Consider the following 21,404-nt stretch of genomic DNA (forward strand, 5'->3'; position numbering starts at 1 on the left):
TAACCTACGGCTATTTGGCATAGTTTGTTTGTTTTCGCTGATTCTTGGGCTATGCTTTTTGCACATTATGTAGGCATCGACATTCTAGTTCAATGCTATAGATATGTATGGTGTCACACACCAAATATGCGCAACGACTGGATACGTTGAAAGTGGACCTGATTTTCGGTGCTCTGCCGGGTACTCATAAATTTCCATTATGCGAATTTTTCAAATTCGCACATTCACTATGTTCTTGAAATATCGTGCAAGATGACATTACCTTATTATTGAATTGCGCAAACTTCTGTATGTGTGGACCCTTCTTATCGCTTACTATGGATACTACGTCGAAAAACGCCCACTAAATCGAAAGTGTGTGTCAGCACGATAGTTTTGCGAATATCCTATACAGAAAAGTGATTCAGGAGTGTGAATAATTTTATGCTGTGTACTTCTGGAGCTGAAGCGAGAAAAAAATAGTGCGGTAAAAAACTGACCTAAGAAAAAAAGGACAATGGGTAACCAAAGTTTGATCGATGTCAGCATTTAGTCGCGTGAAGTGTTTATCTTCTTACACATTTGGCGTCATCATCACCAGCCAGCATTGAAAAAAGGAATATATCTACTAGCAGCAACGAAAACGAAGGAACGGCTAATCATGAAACACCTAATGTGTATCATCGTATTGATTGTGCTTCATTGCTGGGCCAATGTGAGAGGTAAGCATATCAAAAATCAATATATCTTAAATTAGTTTTGGACATGAACGTCCAACAGCTAATATTATCCTGAATAAAATACCTCCATATTAGAGGAGACTGGGGTAACTTGATCCCTTTTTCTTAATTTGTCTTTAACTTTTAATACTAAACGATTTTCACACATGGCAGGAAATCATATTTTGCAAGTTTATACATTACATTTATACATACTATGCTGCACACGGCAGAGAAAGACCTAAAGTTATTGTTAAAATTTTCATGGATGCATGTCTTATAATGTATTTGACAAGGATCTATTGTTACACATCTCCTTTTAGGCACATGATTCATTTGAAGGGAAAATAACTGCATATATTTGACAATGACAAATATTTGTATAGCAACCTTACTTGGATAAATATGTTTGCTAGTATTTTCTTTAAACTAAGAGCTATGAAATGCATTAGCATGCACAGGAGGTGGCAAGGAGGAGAGGTAGTTGTCCCCCCTTTTATAAAAAAATACATCTAAGAAATATGGAAGATGTCGAAAGATGCGACTGCACGTGGGTTAACAGCATCCCATGCATCGTATTGAGACTCATTGAATTATTGCCATCAAATTCAGTATGCTCACATCATGCACCATCTGAACATTTCATCTCATATAACTTCTAAGCATTTATTTCAGATTTGAATTTCATATGCTCCATTTTGGTATAGCGTACACCAAATTGCATTCCATGTACCTGATTCATGTTGAATCCCGCACCACATTAAATTCTATACATCATTTTTGCCATTCTTACCCCTTGCATCTAACCATGCAATGTTGAGAATCACTGAACTATGATAGTAACTAATGCACCATACTGACACATGCATTTTTTAGTATTCCATGCACAACCATGATGTTCACAGAATCATGGACCTTCTTCAAAGCTGTCCATGCACCACCATTATGTCCATAGAATCATCTAGACATCCACGCATTATGGGCTTCGTGGCCGAGCGGTTAGCGGCGTCAGTCGTTTAGGTGTCTCGTAAGCCTCGGAGTGTGGGTTCGATTCCCGCTCCAGTCGGGGAAAACTTTTCGTCAAACGGAAAATTCTCCACTGGGCCACTGGGTGTAATATGCGTTGTCCGTTGTCAAATGTTTGTAATGTTCAGTCTGTAGAGGCCGCAAGGTCGAAGACGGTGTAATTGTCTTTTATTATGCTAATCTCATACACTGTCTTTTAATCAATTTGGTATTAGCCTGGTACACGGTTTATATGGGAAAATACAAAAAATGGAAAAACTCTAACTCCTGTATACTTTTTGAGCTCCACTTTGGTCCCATATCAACTGTACAAAATTTCAGATCGATCGGAAAAACTATATTTTAGCGCCCGCCATTCTTAGTTTTTCATACGATTTAGCATGGGGAAATTTTACTTCTGCACAGAAAAATCGCTAGGAGTCCCCCTAGATCCCTAAAAATAAGTCGATGAATGATTTCTGTAGAAAACTTCACGAGGAATCAGACCTCCGAAGACCGCAAACCGATGCGACGTTCGTGGAAAATGTTATTAAGCCTCCCCGATCGATAAAATGACGAGATTTTATTATTTATTGTTATTCCTTACATGTTAAACAGCGTTGGCATGCCATTCGGTTTACAGTCAATAACTTTTTCCACAGGCCTGCATCTTTTTTGCAATTCGTGCACCTAAACATGAAACATGTTTGAGGTTAACGGAATCATGGTGAAACTAATGCACCATTCTGACATCAAGCAGCTTCTTTGCACTTCATATACCACCAGTCCCGTAACGTGGGTAGATCACCTTATAATGGTGCGTTACGGCGTAAGATCTACCATTTAATTTAATTTAATTTAATTTAAATGCAGAAAAAATCCAAGATCACAATTTGCTCTACTTTTTTTTTCTTTTACATGTTATGTTTTTCATTATTAATAAACCATCTCTTTCAGGAGGATTCAGGTAATTTGTAATTATGTTACTGTTGTGAGCCTATCACCATTTAAAAATCTATAATTTTACTTTTTATTTCAGATTTGGAATCGAACACCCAACAAGGAATTAGGAAAGCAACCAGGCATCAACCAAAAATATTGCGTGCACCTGAACGTTGACCAAACGTTTCCTTTGAACTTTACCCTTCCACTAACATCCAAATTCCCGTGACGCCTAGGCCTGAAAGAATGTAGAGGTCTCTATGTACTTTCATAGGTGTCCAACTAATCTTCCTTCCCCATCCCTCAGCTGTCGCAAGGACGTGGCCAGGACAGCACTCGACCGTTGGAGGATTGCATCAATCTTGTCTAAAAGTCAGAGATTAGTCCCAAATCTTAGTGCTTTGATAACGGACAGGAAAGATGCAACCCTCATAACAGCGATCCAGGGCTGTACCACCTACGAATTTGTGCGACTTGCTAAATGCTAATGCTAATGCTAATGCTAATGCTAATGCTAATGCTACCAGCTGATTGATTGCTGCAGCAAACTGGCGTGTCCTGGCATAATAGAGCATGATATTTCAACAGTCTTATTTCGGATGGCCTACTTTCATGTCACTTCGGGCAATGATAAACTAGAAGACATGTGTAAACCCTTACCTAACAGGGACATCAAAGTGCAGACGTCATAATCAGTATACCCCCTTAGGATTAGAAATTTCATAGACAAAACTCAGGCTGTGAAAGCAAACGATTATCTCTTTGTGTTATTACATCTTGCTAAAGAAAAAAGAATAATGATTTAGTTTGTTTTGATCAACTTATCAGCCAAAGAGACAATAGACGAAGAGAAATCGAACGAATCAGTTAGGCCCTAATGAAAATCGAGATAATGAAGCTACAGTCAGACAATTAGCTTTGATTACTTGGAAATTTGCAATGAAAATCCAGGGTGCTTTAGAGAACTCACGAACGGATCGGATCTACTACCCGTAACGTGGGTAGATCACCTTGGAATGGTGCGTTACGGTGTAAGATCTACCATTTCAAGTTTTGATCTTGCTATTTTCCAGCCTGGTTAATTTAAATGCAGGAACATTTCAGGATCAAGATTTGGTGTACTTTTTTACACTATTTATTTATTTATTTTTTTATTCTATTTATTTTTCACCGCTAATAAACCGTTTTTTTTTTTCAGAGGGATGGAGGTAAATTTAACCTATATATACAGTACTGGCCAAAATTATAGGAAGTGATGGTGATACGATGTTTAGGTTGATAAATCTCCCTTTGAAATAGCTTTATTCAAATGCAATAATTTTGGTATTATTGTTTATTGATCACAAAATATAATTGCATTGTTTCCAACATGAGGTGAAACTTAACGAAAGAGAACGAATTTAATTCTTGAATTTGATCGAAAATTGTCTGGCCAAAATTATAGGCACTTAAGACCTTCTTAAGAAAGTTTGATGTTCTATCTCAGACGTTAATAATAAAAATCATCAGGATTCTCAAATATTCTGTTTAGCAGAACTGTTAGTACGGTTTAGAATCGAGATCACTAATTTTTGAGTTTATTTTTTGGTGTGTTTTATAAAATGTCCATGACAGGTATATCGAGATTCTTGTGATTTCTAGTTTATAAATTTAAAGTTAACAGTAAATGTCCTCCAACCGTGTCTAAATGATTTTAAGTTTGGATAAGTGGGCAACCCATCCAGAATTGGAACTCCTAGGCATTGTAATGGATTAGTTTTGATTGTGTGGCATTAAAATTTATTATTTTGAATAGTGAGGTGAAGCGTTGGCTTGTTCGAAATACCTGTAGCCATCATTACGACCAAAGTTCTAATTGAGATATTTCTCGCGAACATTGAAAATGGTTCTGACATACCAAATGGCATTCAATCTACCTTTCTATGAAACCAGCAGTTCAGCTTTGATTGAAGAATTTCAGTCTTACACACTGTTTGTATCCAGTCCCACTTGTCGTTGTAAGTTATAGAGCTACTCAAAAAAGCGGTGTCCAGTTCGATACAACAAACAAATTACCAACGCCTCGAATGGAGCCGAAAATATGTCTATTGGAACAAAATACAATGGTATCATGTTTTTTTGATTGATTTTATCGCTTTTGAGGAAATTCACTGGAATATGGGGTGTCTGTTGGGTGGAGAGTAGAATAACGCCATATACCACTTAGCATCCAAGCACGATTGCAAAGAGGTGGAGTAGTAATAGTGTGTGGGGATATATTTTCTGCCCAAGATATTGATCCCCTGATTTTATATAAGGGTATGCTGAATGCCAAACGATATATCATCACCCTATCTATTGTCTAGGATGAACACTTTGATTAAAACTTTAGTTATAATGGTGATAAATGGTACTCCCAGCAAGACAATGATTCATATCACATGTTGAAATATCAATTCTTTGGTTTCAAAGCCATGAATTTCCTGTCCCAGCTTAATCGCCAACTAGCCTAGACAACAACCGTATTGAGGACACTTGAAGAATATTGATCATCAGTTGTAAAATTATCAAACTAAAAATTGCCAGGTACTCGTTGGAGCTTTCATAGGTATTTGATCAAAATACACCAAACGCCAATAGCCTAAACTAGTGATCCCGATTCCAAACCGTGTCAAAAGAACATTGAAAGCTCGAGGAAGTATTATAACCTCAATTTTAAGTAGTTACAGAAATAAGATATCACACTGTCTTTAGCAGGTTCAAATAGTGCCTATAATTTTGGCCAGGTAGTTTTTGACCAATTTCAATATTTTGATTTTATTTTCTTCATTGATAATCGTTCGAAGTAAGAAACGTTGTATTGTTATTACGTAGTCAATAAACAATAATACAAAAATTATTGCATTTGAATAAAGCTATCTCAAAGGGAGATTCATCCACCTTAACATCGTATCATCACCACTGCCTATAATTTTGGCCAGTACTGTAAATAACAATTAACAAAAATATAACAGTGGAGAACGTATCACAATTTAATACTTTTTTCTATTTCAGATTAACAAGCAGGCAATCAGCGATCAAAACGGCGAAGTATCTCTTTCTTTAGAAAGGTCAAGATTACCGTACGTTACAGTGACAAGTAGACCACGTTTTCCGCGTCGATTTATTCGCGCCGAGTTCAATAATTCGATTTCTTTTTCGAACATTTTCGAAATGTATTTTTGTTCATCACACCTTCAACTTATATTACGCGTTGCGAACATTCGTGGATAATAAATATGTACAACGGTTTTATTATCCGCAGTCTTATTAACACAGGAACGCGAAAAAAAAAGTAATACAAGAACATAGATGAAACTCAAAAGCAACGATTCTAGTTGTCTAGTTTTCTCGTAAAGCTACGGCGCGGGTTTCGGGTTTTCAGCATTGGCAGTAACACTAAACGGAATTGCATACAGTTTATTTTCTGACTGAGAAACGATAAGCTTAAAACGTGCGTTATTACGAGTTGATCCGACATAAGCGTGGTTTAAAAATTATTCATACCCGGTATATAATTAAATTTAATACACAAATATACAATAAAATTATTGTATTCTTCCGACAGCCGGCTGGCGGAAGACTAAATCATATCAAGGGTTGCATAATTCACATCACTTACCAATGTGAATCCAGATCTATGTAACTTTCTATCCCTTCCCTTCCCACTAACAAACTTCCTTCCTGTGACAACCGTGGGGATGCGGAGGTACACACGGTCTCTAGTAGCAACGGATGTCACACCAACATTCCTTCCCTTCCCCGATGACCGTAAGGACGTGGCCGGCGCCGGTACTGACAATATAAAGTTTTGAACCTTCAAAATTGTACATTGAGGATGGAAAGCTACACCCAGGCCCCATCCATTTGGTTCCCTGTGCAATGTTGACTGTTCTGGTCAGTAACGGAGTAGCAACTACGAATTGTACGGTAATCTCATGCTCATGCACCATGATATTCACAGAATCATTTAGGCATCATCTTTGAATCAATTATGTGTCTTATGCGAAATCATGCACCATCGTTACATTTCAAGCATTACTGAATCTATTCAAGCGCAATCGTGGCGTTCACTAGATCATCTATTGCACCCTGATTATTTTTTGAAACTTCGTACATCAAAACTGCATTCTATGACCATAAACAAGATCGACTCTAATACATCATACTGACTGTTTGAGTGTTATTTTATTTGAAGTTTGTAACAGCGTTTTTGAGATTCTGCAGTTTTTAGATGTCCGTAATTTAACGTGGACAGGCTTTAGTGGTGGAATCCCAGGATAAATCCTTGGAGGAATTTCAGGAGGAATTCCTGGGGGCATTCATGTAGGAATTCTTGGAGAATTTCCAGGAGGAATTCCTAGTGGGATTTTTGGAGAAATTTCAGGAGCAATATTTGAAGGAATTTCTAGAGGAATTCCTGGAGAAGTTCAATGACACATCTCCAGAGAAATATTTGTAGGATATTCTGGAGGAATTCTTGGAAGAGTTAATTGACAAATCCCTGAAGAAATTTCTGGAGGAATTCCTAGAGGAATTCGTTGAGGTTTTCATAGAGAAAATCTTGTAGAAATTCGTGGAGTAATTTCTGGCGGAATTGGTGGAGTCATACCAGGAGAAATCCCTGAAGGTATTACTAAAGGAGTCCTTGGTGGGATTTCTATAAAAAGCTCAGAAAAAACTCCTGGAGAAATTAATGAATGGATTTTTAGAAAAATTGCTGGAAGAATTCTAGGAGGAATTATAGAAGCATTTCCCAGAGGAATTTCAGGAGAAATTCCTGAAGCAATTCCTCGAGAAACCATCGGAGGAAGCCCAGGATGAATCTCTGGAGGATTTCTCGAGAAATTTCTTGAGGAGTTCCTGGAGGAATTCCTGAAAGAATTTTTGGATTCCCTGGAGGTATTTGAAGAGAAATCCTTGAAGAAATTTCTGGAGCCATCTCTGCAAGTTTTCTTGAAGGAATCCTTGGAAGAATTACTGCAGGAATTCGTGGAGGAATTTCCGTTGGAGTCATGGTTGGAGTTCTTGGAAGAACTTTTGGAGGAATTCGTAAGCGCATTTTAGGATAAATCTTTGAAGGGATTTCTGGAGCCATCCCTGGAGGCATTCCTGAAGGTATCCATAGAAGAACTCCTGGAGGAATTAGTGGAGAAATTCCTGGAAGAATTTGAGGAGGAATCCCTGAAAGAATCTTTGGAAGAATTCCTGCAGGAATCCGTGTAGAAATTCCTGAAGAGATTTCTGGAGGAATCCGTGGAGGCATTCCTGTAGGAATTCCGGAAGGATTTTATGGAGGAATCATTGAAGGAATTGCTAGAGGAATTCCTGAAGGAAATCCTGGAGGAATTGCTGGCGGTTTTCTGAAAGAATTTCTGGAGGAGTTGCTGAAAAAAATATGGAGAAATACTTGGAGGAATTTCTGGAGGAAGTCTTAGAGGAATTTCCGGAGAAATCCTTTAAGGAATTTCCGGAGAAATTGTTGAAGCTTTCCTACAGTATGTCTAGAGGAACTTCCGGAGGCATGCCTGGAGGAATTCCTGGAGGAAGAAATTCTTAGAAGAATTTTTGGATGAATCCTTGGAGCAATAGGACGTAATCAGTGAAGTACTAGATTGAAAGTAGTGAGCTGGATTTTTGTATGGTGAGATGATCAGATCTGCAAAGAAATGGTGCAAACAGCGTGGGTTATATGATTTCTTGCCTGATTTGATGCTGTTTGAGCAATAGTTTGGATAACTGTGTTGTTGAAGTTGCAAGAAATAATTAATACAACAACACTGTCACCCAAACTTTTGCTCAAACAGCATCAAATTAGGTAAGAAAACATATAACCCACGCTGTTTGCACCATTTCTTTACAGAAATGCAGATCTGATCATCTCACCATACAAAAATCCAGCTCACTACTTTCAATCTAGTACTTCACTGATTGCGTTCTATTCCTAAAAAAATTCCTGGAGATATTCCTGAAGGAATTCTTGAACGAATATCTGGAGGAATTCCGGGAGAAATTTCATGAGCATTTTCTGGAGGGATCCGTGGAGAAATTCCTGGAGGAATTTATGGGAGAACTCCTGGAGGAATTTCTGAAGCAATTCCTGGAGAAATCCCGGAAGGAATCCCTGGAGGATTTCCTGGAGTAATTTCCGGAGGAATCTTTGGAGGAATTCTTGGAGAATTCCTCGGCTGTATTGCTGGAGGAATCCCTGGAAAAAATCCTGGAGAAACCCATTGAGGAATTTCTGGAGGAATCTCTAGAGACACCCCGGGAGGAATCCCTAGAGAAATTCTTGGAGGTCTTCTGGAGGCATCCCTGGAGAAATTTCTGAAGAAATTCCTGAAGGATTTCCTGGAGAAATTAAGGGATTAATTCCTAAAGATATTTTTGGAGCAATCCTGGAAGAATTTCAGGAGTAATTCCTGAAGGAATTTTTGGAGGAGACCCTGGAGGCATTCCTGAAAGAAACCTTGGAAGTATTCCTGGAGAAATCTGTGAAGGAATCCGTGGAGGCATTCCAGGAGGAATTCTTGGAGGATTTTCAGGAGGAATCCATGGAGGAATCCCAGGCATTCCTAAAGAAATCTTTGGAAGAATTCTAAAGGAATCCCTGGATGAATCCTTGTATGCATTTTAGGAGGTATCTACTTATGCAGAAATGTCTAGAGGAATCCCTGGATACAGTCCTAAAGGATTCATAGGAAGAATTTCTGCAGGAAGCTCTGGAAAATTCATCAAGAAGCTCCTTAAAGAATCTGTAAAGGAATTCTCGGATGAATCCTTAAAGGGATTACAGAATTCCTGGCTAAATTTATGGAGGGATTCCTGGAAAAGTTTCTGAAGGAACTCCTGGAAGAATTCATTGGAATCTCGGTGGCAATCCCTGAAGAAAACCCTAGAAGAAATTCAGGAAGAATGCGTGAAGAAATTTCTGGAGGGATTCCTGGGGTCATTCCTGAAGGAACCGTGGGAGGAATCCGTGAACGCATTCCAGGAGAAATTTAGGATGAATACCTGGTAGAACATTAGGAGAAATCGTTGAAGGAATATCTGCAGGCATCCCTGGAGGCAATTCTGAAGGAATTCCAGAATGAATCCCATGAGGAATTTCAAAAAATATCCCTGAAGGAATTTATGGAGGAATCCCTGAAGGCGTTCCTAAAGGAGTCTTTGGAAGACTTCCTGGAGGAATCCGTGGAGGACTCGCTGGAAGAATTCCTGGAGGAATCTCTGGAGAAATCTCTGGAGAAATCACTGTAGGCATTACTGGATTGATTGATTGATTTGTCTTTATTAACCCTAAAAGGGATACCTTCATGGCCTCAGTTTCGTTACCTCGCTGAGTGTGTTCCATAAAAGACGAGCTCTGAAAGGCGCCTGGGGTCCAATGAACCCCAGGTATCCCTTTTAGGGTTAAAGAGACTTTCAGCCCTTGGCTGGTTCGTCTCTATCCATTACTGGAGGTATTGCTGGAGGAAGTCCAATTTCAGAATTTCAGAAGAAATTCCTGGTATTATATATGATATGTTTTTTTAAATTACATCAGTGTCGAGATAATGATTTCACATTAAAGTTTCGCAATGCCATGAAATCATCATCATCGGAACCGTTTTCCAAAATCCCAGTACTTGGCGCTGTTAGCATCACAGCATGATGAAACAATTTCTTGGGAAGTTATATTGCGATTTGGATTGAGACTTTTTGAAATCGCCCAAAAGATATCTGAGTGCCTGAAAATATACCATCAGCTGTTGAAAAATAACGCAATGCACAATCGAAATCACTAGTAGTCACGTAGTCTCTAATCTATCAAATTCGATTTGGTAGAACTAAATATTTTGCATGAGTCGTTAATTCAGATGTTAATTGATCAATTTATCCTTTGATTGGTTAAAAAATATATTTCCATGCTTAATGGCTTGCAGTCAAAAAAGCGCAAAATCGCATATTTTGCCCTATAAATTGAGGTATAGCTTAAAATTGCGACGAGCTGGAGCAAATCTGAGCCCGGATTTGGATTCAGCAGCCCATAATCTGTCAGAGACACATAAGTTTGCTATTGAGACAGACCAAAAGGTAAATTTTGTTACGCTGTGTAATTTAATGTCACTACTTATAAGTAAAAAAGGGCCCATATAGCCGAGGCGGTAAACGCACGGGTATTCAGCATGACCATGCTGAGGGTGACGGGTTCGATTCCCGGTCGGTCCAGGATCTTTTCGTAAAGGAAATTTCCTTGACTTCCTTGGACATAGAGTATCTTCGTGCCTGCCACACGATATACGCATGCAAAATGGTCATTGGCAGAGGAAGCTCTCAGTTAATAACTGTGGAAGTGCTCATAGAACACTAAGCTGAGAAGCAGGCTTTGTCCCAATGAGGACGTTACGCCAAGAAGAGAGAGAGAGAGAGACTTATAAGTAAAAATCAATTTATGTTGGTTTATACACTTGAACCTGTTAAGTTCTCATGGACTTTTAATTAAAAAAAATATTTCACCTACACTTTAAAACAATACACATCAATGAAACAATAATAAATATTATTGTTGCTTTAATCATTTTAATCAAATACAATTCATTTGGCATTTTTTAGTTTTCTTTTTCAATTTCAGTACAAATATTTGACCTGTACAGTGTTGTGTCTGGCTTATTTAAGATTCTTACTATGTTGCCATTCGTTAAACGATTTATGGACAGATACCAACAATACTCTTTATAGATGAATCATTTTATGAAGTACAGATGCAATAAGAGCAATGGTTTTCCTATTGTTTTCCAATAAATTAAAATATCTAATAAATATTAAACTACCATTGATAACAATAAAAATACAGTTAATTTGTTTGGGTCGATTGAACAGTTGTTAAATAAACATACAATAATATTTGTTGTCATACGTAAGCATTTTTTACTTTTGAATAACCATCGCATGAATTTTCTCTGGATAGAAATGTTACCGGGAAATATGAATTCTATTGTTTTTCGAAAGCGAAAACTGCTTATAAATAACAACAGATATTATTGTATTTTTATTATAACAACGATTTAATTGACGTAATTCAATTAATTTTATTTACCAACAACAGATACATAACGACCACCATTTTGTACTGTAAAAGTGCAATTTGCCATTCACCGAATGGTATTAAACAATACTGCCCATGATCGCATAGTTGACGTAACCACCATTGACAAAGTCAGCATACACTGGCTAATATTTAACGCATGGACATATCTGTGATCAATTTAATTCAATAGAGCAAAACATCTTACCCGTAGATTGATGTCAACGTGAAAAAAAAATCTTTAACTTTCAACTATTTCATTGTTAATGTTTAAAAAAGTGAGCTGAAAACTACAGTGGCGCTTACGTCGACTATGCGAATATGGGCAGAATATTGGAGATGGTAAGTGTGCTGTGCATATTACAATACGTTTAATAGTGAATAATAAAGTGGTGTTGTAGTTTCGAGACCTCGATGTACCAAAGAAAACCATTAAATTTTGTGTGTCCAGTCCGGTACCCAATAATATTCATTACCGTGTATTTCTGTAAATTCTGTAAATTATCTTTTGTGTAAATTATATTTGGCGTGTTACACCGATCTGACAAGAAAAGGACTAAACATAAATTACTGCGAACTTAACTGCAAGATACAAACTTTATTCCAGTGGGGACATTATGCCAAAAGAAGAAGAAGAAGTTATGAAATGGTTCAACTCAACCCTATCTATTTATAAAATCGCTCTTCAAATAATGTTCCTTTATTCTTTTTTACCTAATATTTCCCCTACAACATGGTTCACTTTGTTCGATTTAGTAACGCCTGTTCTACAAAATGTCGTACAACGTATTTAACAAGCAATAGAAACAAATTCAGTGATAGGCAACTGCGACACGAACAATTGTATATTGGTTGTATAGAACACTCAAAGTGTATTGGTTCGCTAGTGACCATGCGTCTCCATGCTCCATAGTCAGTGCAATCGCTTTGAAAGAGAAACCAAATTACTAACAACCTGTATCGTCTATTTCTCAAACAGGTACACCATTGAAGGTACGAACCTGTCTTCAGTACGGAACAACGTCTGCCACAAACACCAACAACCAGCAGAACCCGGATAACTCGGACGATTACGACAGCTATGACGACCCAGCGGACTCCACAGATGATGGACTCATTGACAAAAATACCGTACGTTGAGAAATCCAAAAAATTATTACTGTTATAACCGTTATTGATGATTGAATTCATTCTTGATTCTAGTCCACCGTGGTTTCTTGTTCACGATATGCCACCTTTTGCTACGCCTTATGGACCGTAGACGCAGTGAAGAATACAACTAAAATTGTCGTGCAAGGTATAGTTTCGTAGAAGCAAGTAATAGATTGTCTAATACTTTCCTATTGATCTGGACATAGGTTGCTGGGAAGTCTCGGATAAGAAGGAAACCTGCATCAACAACGAGTGTATCAGCTACAAGGAGACTAAAAGTGGTCACTTTTTCTGCTGCTGTTCGGGAGACAACTGCAACGGAAACTTCAGCTATGCTACGAATCCCACGCTGACCGATGGTGGAGCCAATTCGGCATCAGATGGCGAGTACACTCCGTTTGCACCGTACACTTCCATCTGGAGTTCACCGACGGTTTACATATGCTTTGCCATGGTTGGGATTATTCTGATGTTGATTATTGGCTTTCTGACGTGTCGGAAGACCACGAAAGCCGTGTCGGAACTCGCTCCATTGGCACCGTCCGGTCCGGGTTACAGTTCCAATCTGTACAACGTGGATAATCTGAAACTGGTGTCCATGATCGGACAGGGAAAGTATGTGAACAAGGTTTTACACCAAGAAATGACTAGTAATTGTACTATTATTTTGGCTTTTCCAGATACGGGACTGTTTGGAAAGGTATCGTGAATGAACAGCACGTTGCAGTCAAGATCTTTACAGCTCAACAAAGACAATATTTTCTGAATGAGAAAGACATCTACAGCATACCTCTAATGGAATCACCATCTCTGCTAAGTTATTTTGGTAAATTGAATAAACTGGTTTAAGCGAAAGTTTATACAATGTTGTTCCTATTTACTAGGTTGTGATGAGCGTAGAACTATGGACGATCGAATTGAATATCTATTGGTGTTGTCGTTGGCCCCCTTGGGCTGTTTGCAAGATTGGTTAACCGATAATAGGATGCCTTTCGGCGTTTTCTGTCGAATGGGAAAATCGGTGGCTAACGGACTTGCGCATTTACATACAGAAATTCGCAAAGGAGATATAATCAAACCATGCGTGTGCCACCGTGATCTCAACTCTCGTAACATCTTGGTAAAGGCAGATTTGTCTTGCTGCATCTGTGACTTGGGCTTCGCGTTGAAAACCTTTGGACCTCGTTACGAATGTCGTGGAGAGATCGCTCTCGCTGAAACAAAAAGTATCAACGAAGTTGGTACGTTGCGATACATGGCTCCTGAAGTGCTCGAAGGTGCGGTCAATCTTAGAGATTGTGAGTCAGCTCTGAAGCAAATTGACGTCTACTCATTGGGATTGGTGCTGTGGGAGTTGGCAACAAGATGTGAAGACTTTTATTCTGATGAAACCGCAGTTCCGGAATATAAGGCCCCTTATGAAGAGGAGATAGGTACCAACCCAAACTTCGAACAAATGCAAATTTTGGTATCCAGAAATAAGGCCAGACCAAGATTCCCGATAAACTACGAAAAAAGTGTGGCCGCTAAAGTAATAAAAGACACATGTGAGGACTGCTGGGATCATGATGCTGAAGCTCGCTTAACTGCACTTTGTGTACAGGAACGGATTCAGGATATTACCACAATGAATCCAAAAGCTCAGCTTCACAAAGGACAAACTCCGCCACTCAGCACAAACAATTTGATCATCACAACACCTTCTGCCCACAGTAAGGTCAGCCCAACAGCAGTCTCTTTCATGACTCCTCCCAATCAACAAATCATTCCACACACAAATCACTACAGTGATACAAGCACTGGGTTAGCAAGCTATCCGAAAACAATGAACGCCTCCGTTGATACTCGTCAGAAGATTATCCCAAATGGCCTACAGAGACACAGCATCAACGATGCTTACATACCTGATGTAGAAGACAAATTCAAATCTCTGTCTCATGACCATCAACCGGAAGTTATGTTCAGCAACCCCCGTGGCCTACCTAAGCTAGACAACAGCGAAACTCAACGCAAAATACGAGGTTTGAACAGTGTCAAAGCTATGCTGCAGAAAACGTTTCATAAACCTCAATCCTTGTCCCAGCAGGACTGTGACGATAAATCAAATCTAGTCGTTAACTCCCTTACTTATGCAGTAAACATAGAAAATTTTCCATCCGATCTAGTCAATACTAACTCAAATAGCCTCCATATTAACATGATCAACTCAGCAGATAATGACATTGAAAAGCGTACCGTCGAGCGCCCAACCAATCTGGATCTGTCCTCGGGTAGCGGTCGTTACGAACACAACCTCATACGATCCGCCAACGAGAGCTCCAAATTCAAAAATCTTGCCGACGACTTCACAAGCCAGTCGTTCACCATGATCCAGTCAAACTCCCCGAATCCCAAACTGCGTATCGTGGTCTCCAAATCGGCGAATGCAGTGAAGAATCTCAACTCCAGTAGAACCAGTCTGAGCGACCGTGGTCCAGACGATAGCAAGTTCATGAAGCGTCAACGCTCGCTGGAAGTGTTCCACGAAGTCTTCGGACCAAAAGGCAGCATCGAAAGACTGCGCAATCCGAGTCAACGGGTGAAAACTCCTGGCGATGTGCCGCCATCGGTTCGGAAAGTTCGAGCATCGAAAACCCTCTCCCTGTACGATGATCGCATGATGGACACCAGTAAACTGGCCAACTCCGTATAGCACGAGGAGGTACTTCTACTTGAGCTGTAGAAACGCGTAGTCGCGAGAGGGCTTAACATAAGCAAACAACAACGCAAACAGGAGAATCTCACACGAGTCGATAGTGAATAAACATGTTCTATATTTCAGTTTTCTTTTATAACCGTAAATGAACTTTGAACAAAATTACCTATAAGGATAAAACACGATATTTGTGTGGCTAGTCATTTATGTTCGGAGTTGTTCCACTTAGGAAGTAAAAAGAAATCTCAACCTTCGTTAAGATGTAGGAGGAAAGATAGGATCTAAGTTGATCGTGGTGGTATAATGCAAAGTATGTATGCAATTATGTACCCAATGGAAAAGACTTACTTGTAGGCAAGACAAAAGTAGAATATCTTGATAAAAAAACGCACTATTCCATGACAGTGAGAAACGTATTGAACGATAATTATTACTCAAAAGAAATAAAACACTGAAGTGTTACACAAGTAAGTTTTGAACTGTTTCATTAATGAAGATCCCTGGGCAAAAATTGCAATTAATATGGACTTCAAAACGTCATGAAATACAACAACATCGGGGGATTTTTTTTTTATTATCATAAAAATTGGTATGAAGATTCTCCGAATTTAATGACATTTTTTTCACAGATAGGGTTCATATATATATGAACAAAAACTAAATTGAAAAAATCGGGAAAACTCCAGTGGAAAACAAACATTTCCCACAGACACCACCTATTTTGAATAGTCATAACTCAAGAGCAAGGCATCGTAGACACTTTTTTGTGAAATAGGGTATTAGTTCCCTTATTAAGCACGTGGCTCCCATTTTCATCCTACAAAATACAAAGGATTGAAGGGCTGTTTGTTTTGTTTCTTATTTTTGTATTTTTTGTTAGAAGTGAGCACCCATGAAAACAAAAAGAACGGAATCAATCGGTGCCGTAATCGCTTGTTTTCGAATAGGATGAATATGGGAGCGTGAGATTACTGATGGAACACATACCCTATTAAGCAAATATTCTCAGTAATTGAAAAAAAAAATACAAAATGAAAATTGTTTTCCACAGTTAAGGAAAATCGGTTAGAAAAGTCTGAAAAACTATTTTCCAATATTCTTTTTCAACCAATTTTCCTCAACAGTGGAAAATTTTGTGGAAAACCATTTTCTTTTTTTTTATTGCTGAGAAAATTTGCTTACGATTTCACAAAAAAAAAACATTTTGTCTGCGATGCTTCGTTCTTAAGCTATGATTTTTCAAAGAAAGCGGCTCATATAGCACATCTGGACAATTTCCACAAAATTGGTCATAACTCAGGAACGGAGAAAAATCACATCTTGAAAAGTGTACAGAATGTAGCTTAGGTATAAAATCTCCTTTCAAAAATATATATTATAAGGAATTTTTGCGGACTTCAAAAAAAGTTTTTCCGACTTTTCCAACCGACTTCCCTCAACAGTGGAAAATTTTGCCTAATACCTGTATATGAACTCTACCTATGAAAAAAAAAAATATTAAATTCTGAGAATCGTCGTACTAATTTGTACGATCATAAAAAAAAATCCGTAGAAGCGTAACTAGGTCATAGATTTCGGGGGCCATGGGCATGTCGATATAGATTTTTTATATTCCAGAACTCCTCCAAAGATCGCCTGAATCTCGTTATTTTCCCGGAAAGATTTTTCTAGAGTGGACCACATACCCCACAACCACACTCCAATGAAGAAAAAATGTTGCGAACTGGGAGCACTGCTTGAGGAACGCACACTCTCTCATCAGGTTGTCACTGGAATCCAGGGCTGGTAGCGATCAGGTGGCAAAATAATAGTGACTTTAGTGACCAAAATTAGCCAAAAAGTGACCAAATAGTGACTGAATAGTGACCTCAAAATTCATAAAAAATTGAGTTTCTATGTTGAACTTTCGATCAATTAACGAATTCCCAAGAAAATCAATGCCTAATTTTAAACTTCCAGAGTTTGTGCTCATGAATAATTTATTGTTTAATTTTTTTTTGTTTTGGAAAGTGTCCAATTAAGGAAGCCTTAACTATATTTTTTGCTATTTTCGAAAGTTTTGATAACTGATTGTTGGTGACAATAACAATATCAACTTATCGTACTTCATTACGCAAGAAAATATGGTTTTAATTTGTTTGCACGTTTGCAGACATTAGGAACTCTTTAAGTTCAATACTGTTTCTTGTTTTGATGATGTATAGGTGTACTACTGATTAATATAATATGCAAGGATGTTTTCGATCATCTGGCAATCATTTGACTCATTTGTCTATACAGTTCAGAAGCCTAATATTGAAATGAGGTGTTCAGCAAACTTGTAGATTACCAAGGATGCCATATCCTTACTCTTATATTTACGGCGTAAAAGTGTTAGTTTGAGTAAGTGTTACTAGCGCTCTCATGCCGTGTGTATGAGAGTTAGTCCTTGGTGATATTTGTAGGAAAAACACTTATCTACAAGTTTGCCGAACACCTCATTTAAATATTAGGTTTCTGAACTGAGCTATGGATAAATGAGTCGAATGATTGCCAGGTGATCGAAAACATCCTTGGATGAATACTAGCCGAGCGACCGAAACTTCGAAACCCCTGTTATTTTCAAGGAATTTTATTTTACACCGAAATATCATGTAATTGGCACAATTTAAAGCGCACATTTGGGTGAATCTGTTGTTAATTTTATTTTATGGACGAATTCTAACGCACACGTTTTTACAATAAATATTGTGCCATTGCCTACCAGTACGAAAATTTCATTTTCTTCGAAGAACAAACGCAAAAAATATAGATTCCCGAGACAAATATACGACCACAACTTTCTGAAGGTTTGACCAAATCAAATGAAACTTTCGTACAATATTCCTACATACATAGATAATATTACAAACAGGTTTCATTGCAACCTGTTTAGTTTCTCTGTTTCTAAGAAATATATGTTTTCATAATTCTTTGTTTGTACAAGATTCCCAAAATCTAATTCTTTACACTTCTAAAAAACTTTCCCAGAAACTGAATTTCTGAAAAAAAAACTGTTTAATCAATTTCTCGAAGACGCAGTTGAAAAACTGATCTATATTTTATGAAAATAATTACAGAAGTTGAGCAAATTTTGCGAAAGAAACTTTGGCAGATTTCTTATTGAATCTCACCATCGCATATTGGTTGACATTTTGATAAAATTAGATTCCAAGAAAAGAAATAAACTTCATTATAAACTTTTCCGGATTTCAGTAAAAAAAAAAATGATGATCAAATGATGTCACTACTACCTCCAATAGTTTCATCAGAAATTCATCTCGCATTTGTAACACAAATAGTTCTGCAATCTACTGAAAAATCTGAATAATCTTTTCTTTACCTACTATAAAAGTTCTTGAGCTGTAAATTTCCGATTTATCCAAGATTAACTGATACAGGGGAATACAATGCACTGCCCAATCAACAGATGATCGCATATGATGTTGAATAGGATGCTAAAGCTGGGTATGTGTTATCGTATTCCGATCCGTTAAACTCCATCCAAACATCTAATTCTTAACAGTTTGAAATAATGCGAAGATATAAGGTGATATAATTAAACTGAAATTTTCAATGAAAATACTTAAGGAATATTGCAATGTTATTATTGAAAAAGTATAATATTTCAGAAATTCATCTATGATCATAGCCACACATTCGTTTTTACTTCTTCGGAATACGAGAAAACTGTAGCTATAGTTTGCATTAACCCTCCTTTAGGTAATTTTCGATCCAAACCGTATACTACGTCAGCGAACTGCTTCCAACGTGATGAAGGTTAATAAAGACAAAAACAATAATAGTGTAATAAGCGGCGCAGCCGAAATTTTTTTTAAGGATAAGGTTTCTGAGGAAAATTTGTCCATTGATTTTAACAATAAATGTTTTTGAATGTAGTCAGATTAACGAAAATAGTGACTTTAGTGACCAATTTACTGAAAAAAGTGACTTTAGTGACTTTTTCATGCAAATAGTGAATTTTTAGTGACCGACTCAAAAATAGTGACCAAATCACTAAAAAGTGACTCGCTACCAGGCCTGCTGGAATCTGACAGCTACAAATAGGTCAAGTCATTGTTGCTTGTGGAAAGTTTTGGAACGGGAGTTGTAAATATACCCTATGAAATTATAACAGGCTTAAGCTGCAATCTAGACTGCAATACTCTGCCCTCTCCGTCTTTTACCCATCAATGATGATAAATATTGGCCACTAAAACTCAGAAAAGGCCACAAATGCTGAAATCAATTGTGATACTGATCAAATTTGTTATACTCAATTGCAGAAATATATTCTTGTAAGGTACACCGGGGCAAGTTGAAACGGGTGGGGCAAGATTAAACAGCGGGTTAACATGATGTTATCCAATGATGGTAAACAGCTTGAATGCCATAACACTTAACACATAGTTTTTGATTATCTTTTGGCGAAAGAAAAATTACCAAATTGTATTGAAAACTATTTCAAAACCAGAGCGTTAAGGGGCTGTCCATTAATAACATAAGGGAATTTTAGCGATTTTATGACACCCCCTCTTACCCTTGTAAGATTTTTTGTATGAAATCCCAAAAATATTGTATGGCGCGTAAGATTTCTCAAGCCCCCTCCCCCTCCCCCCATAAACCCTTACGTAATTAATGGACAGCCTTTAATGATTAATCATAAATTTAATCATGATTAATTATTAATGATTAAGATTAATCAAAACCATTAATCAAAAACACAAAAAATCTCATTCAATCATTAATCAATAATCCTAATCACACTGTTTTTGCAATCTAATCATTAATCAGTAATCATAATCATAAGAAAAAATATTAAACAATCATTAATCATTCAGCACCAAAAATGATTCATCATATAAAATAAATGATCCAATTTAAATTGTTTCAAATGCTGTTCTAAATAATATAATGTATGATTCTTTTTTCAAAAATCTCCCGGACAGAGTTCCCTTTTACTTTTGAAACTTCAAAAACATGTTAAACAATAAATATATTTTAATCATTTCCAGTTTTTTGTGATTCATTAAGCATGAGTTTTAATCAATGAGCCATTTTTAATCATTAATCATAATCAATAATCACAGATAAAACCAATTTTAATCATTAATCATAATCTTTAATCATCCTTAAAATCAAATAAATCATTAATCATAATCTTTTTTTTATTAATGTGTTTTTTAACTTAATTGTTAATCATAATCAATAATCACCAAAATTGGGATTTTAATCATCAATGATTAATCATGGCTAAAATTTTTGTTAACCCTCGAGCGATCGCGCTGTTGTATTTTGTACAACACGTTGAAAAAATCTCGCTTTTTGTACTCAGCATTAGCGTGGTGCTGACGCAGGTAGTCAACCGCGCGAGTTACGGAAGGTTAATCATGAACGCTCTGTTCAAAACTTCGTGTTTCATCTTGGCCCACCCGTCTTAACTTGCCCCGGTGTAGCTTAACAAATTTTACATTAAAACATGTGGCATTCAAAAAGAAAAAAAAACGATTCTGCGCGATGTTGGTGTAGTAAGAGTGGACCGAGAATACCGCATTTAACCTGGATTTTTTATGCAGTCTTAGCAAAAGTTGCTACATTGGAATGAATTTTTGCATTCAAAAATTAGCTACCGTCGATGGGGGTGACAATGGGTCTGGGAGGTGAGATTGGATCAAAACAGAGAAACATAAAATTTGAAATAGCCCATCAACTATCGTTAATTTATATTTAAAACTTTAATTATTTCAAAGAGGAGATGTTTTTACACGTCATGATGCAGAATACAGGCCTGGTAGCGAGTCACTTTTTA

General features: G+C 37.4%; 1 protein-coding gene across 1 annotated transcript; it reads left to right on the plus strand.

Annotated features, from left to right (window-relative positions):
• Nucleotides 1–73: 73 nt before the first annotated feature.
• Nucleotides 74–16,044, plus strand: LOC109403780 (bone morphogenetic protein receptor type-2). Its single transcript, XM_029866615.2, has 6 exons — nt 74–701; nt 12,710–12,861; nt 12,934–13,027; nt 13,089–13,497; nt 13,563–13,708; nt 13,767–16,044. Exons 1-6 carry the CDS (start codon nt 641–643, stop codon nt 15,572–15,574), a joined length of 2,670 nt encoding a protein of 889 aa, XP_029722475.2. The 5' UTR covers nt 74–640; the 3' UTR covers nt 15,575–16,044.
• The last annotated feature ends 5,360 nt before the right edge of the window (nt 16,045–21,404 follow it).

Source organism: Aedes albopictus, chromosome 2, assembly GCF_035046485.1.
Source record: "Aedes albopictus strain Foshan chromosome 2, AalbF5, whole genome shotgun sequence".
NCBI lineage: Eukaryota > Metazoa > Arthropoda > Insecta > Diptera > Culicidae > Aedes > Aedes albopictus.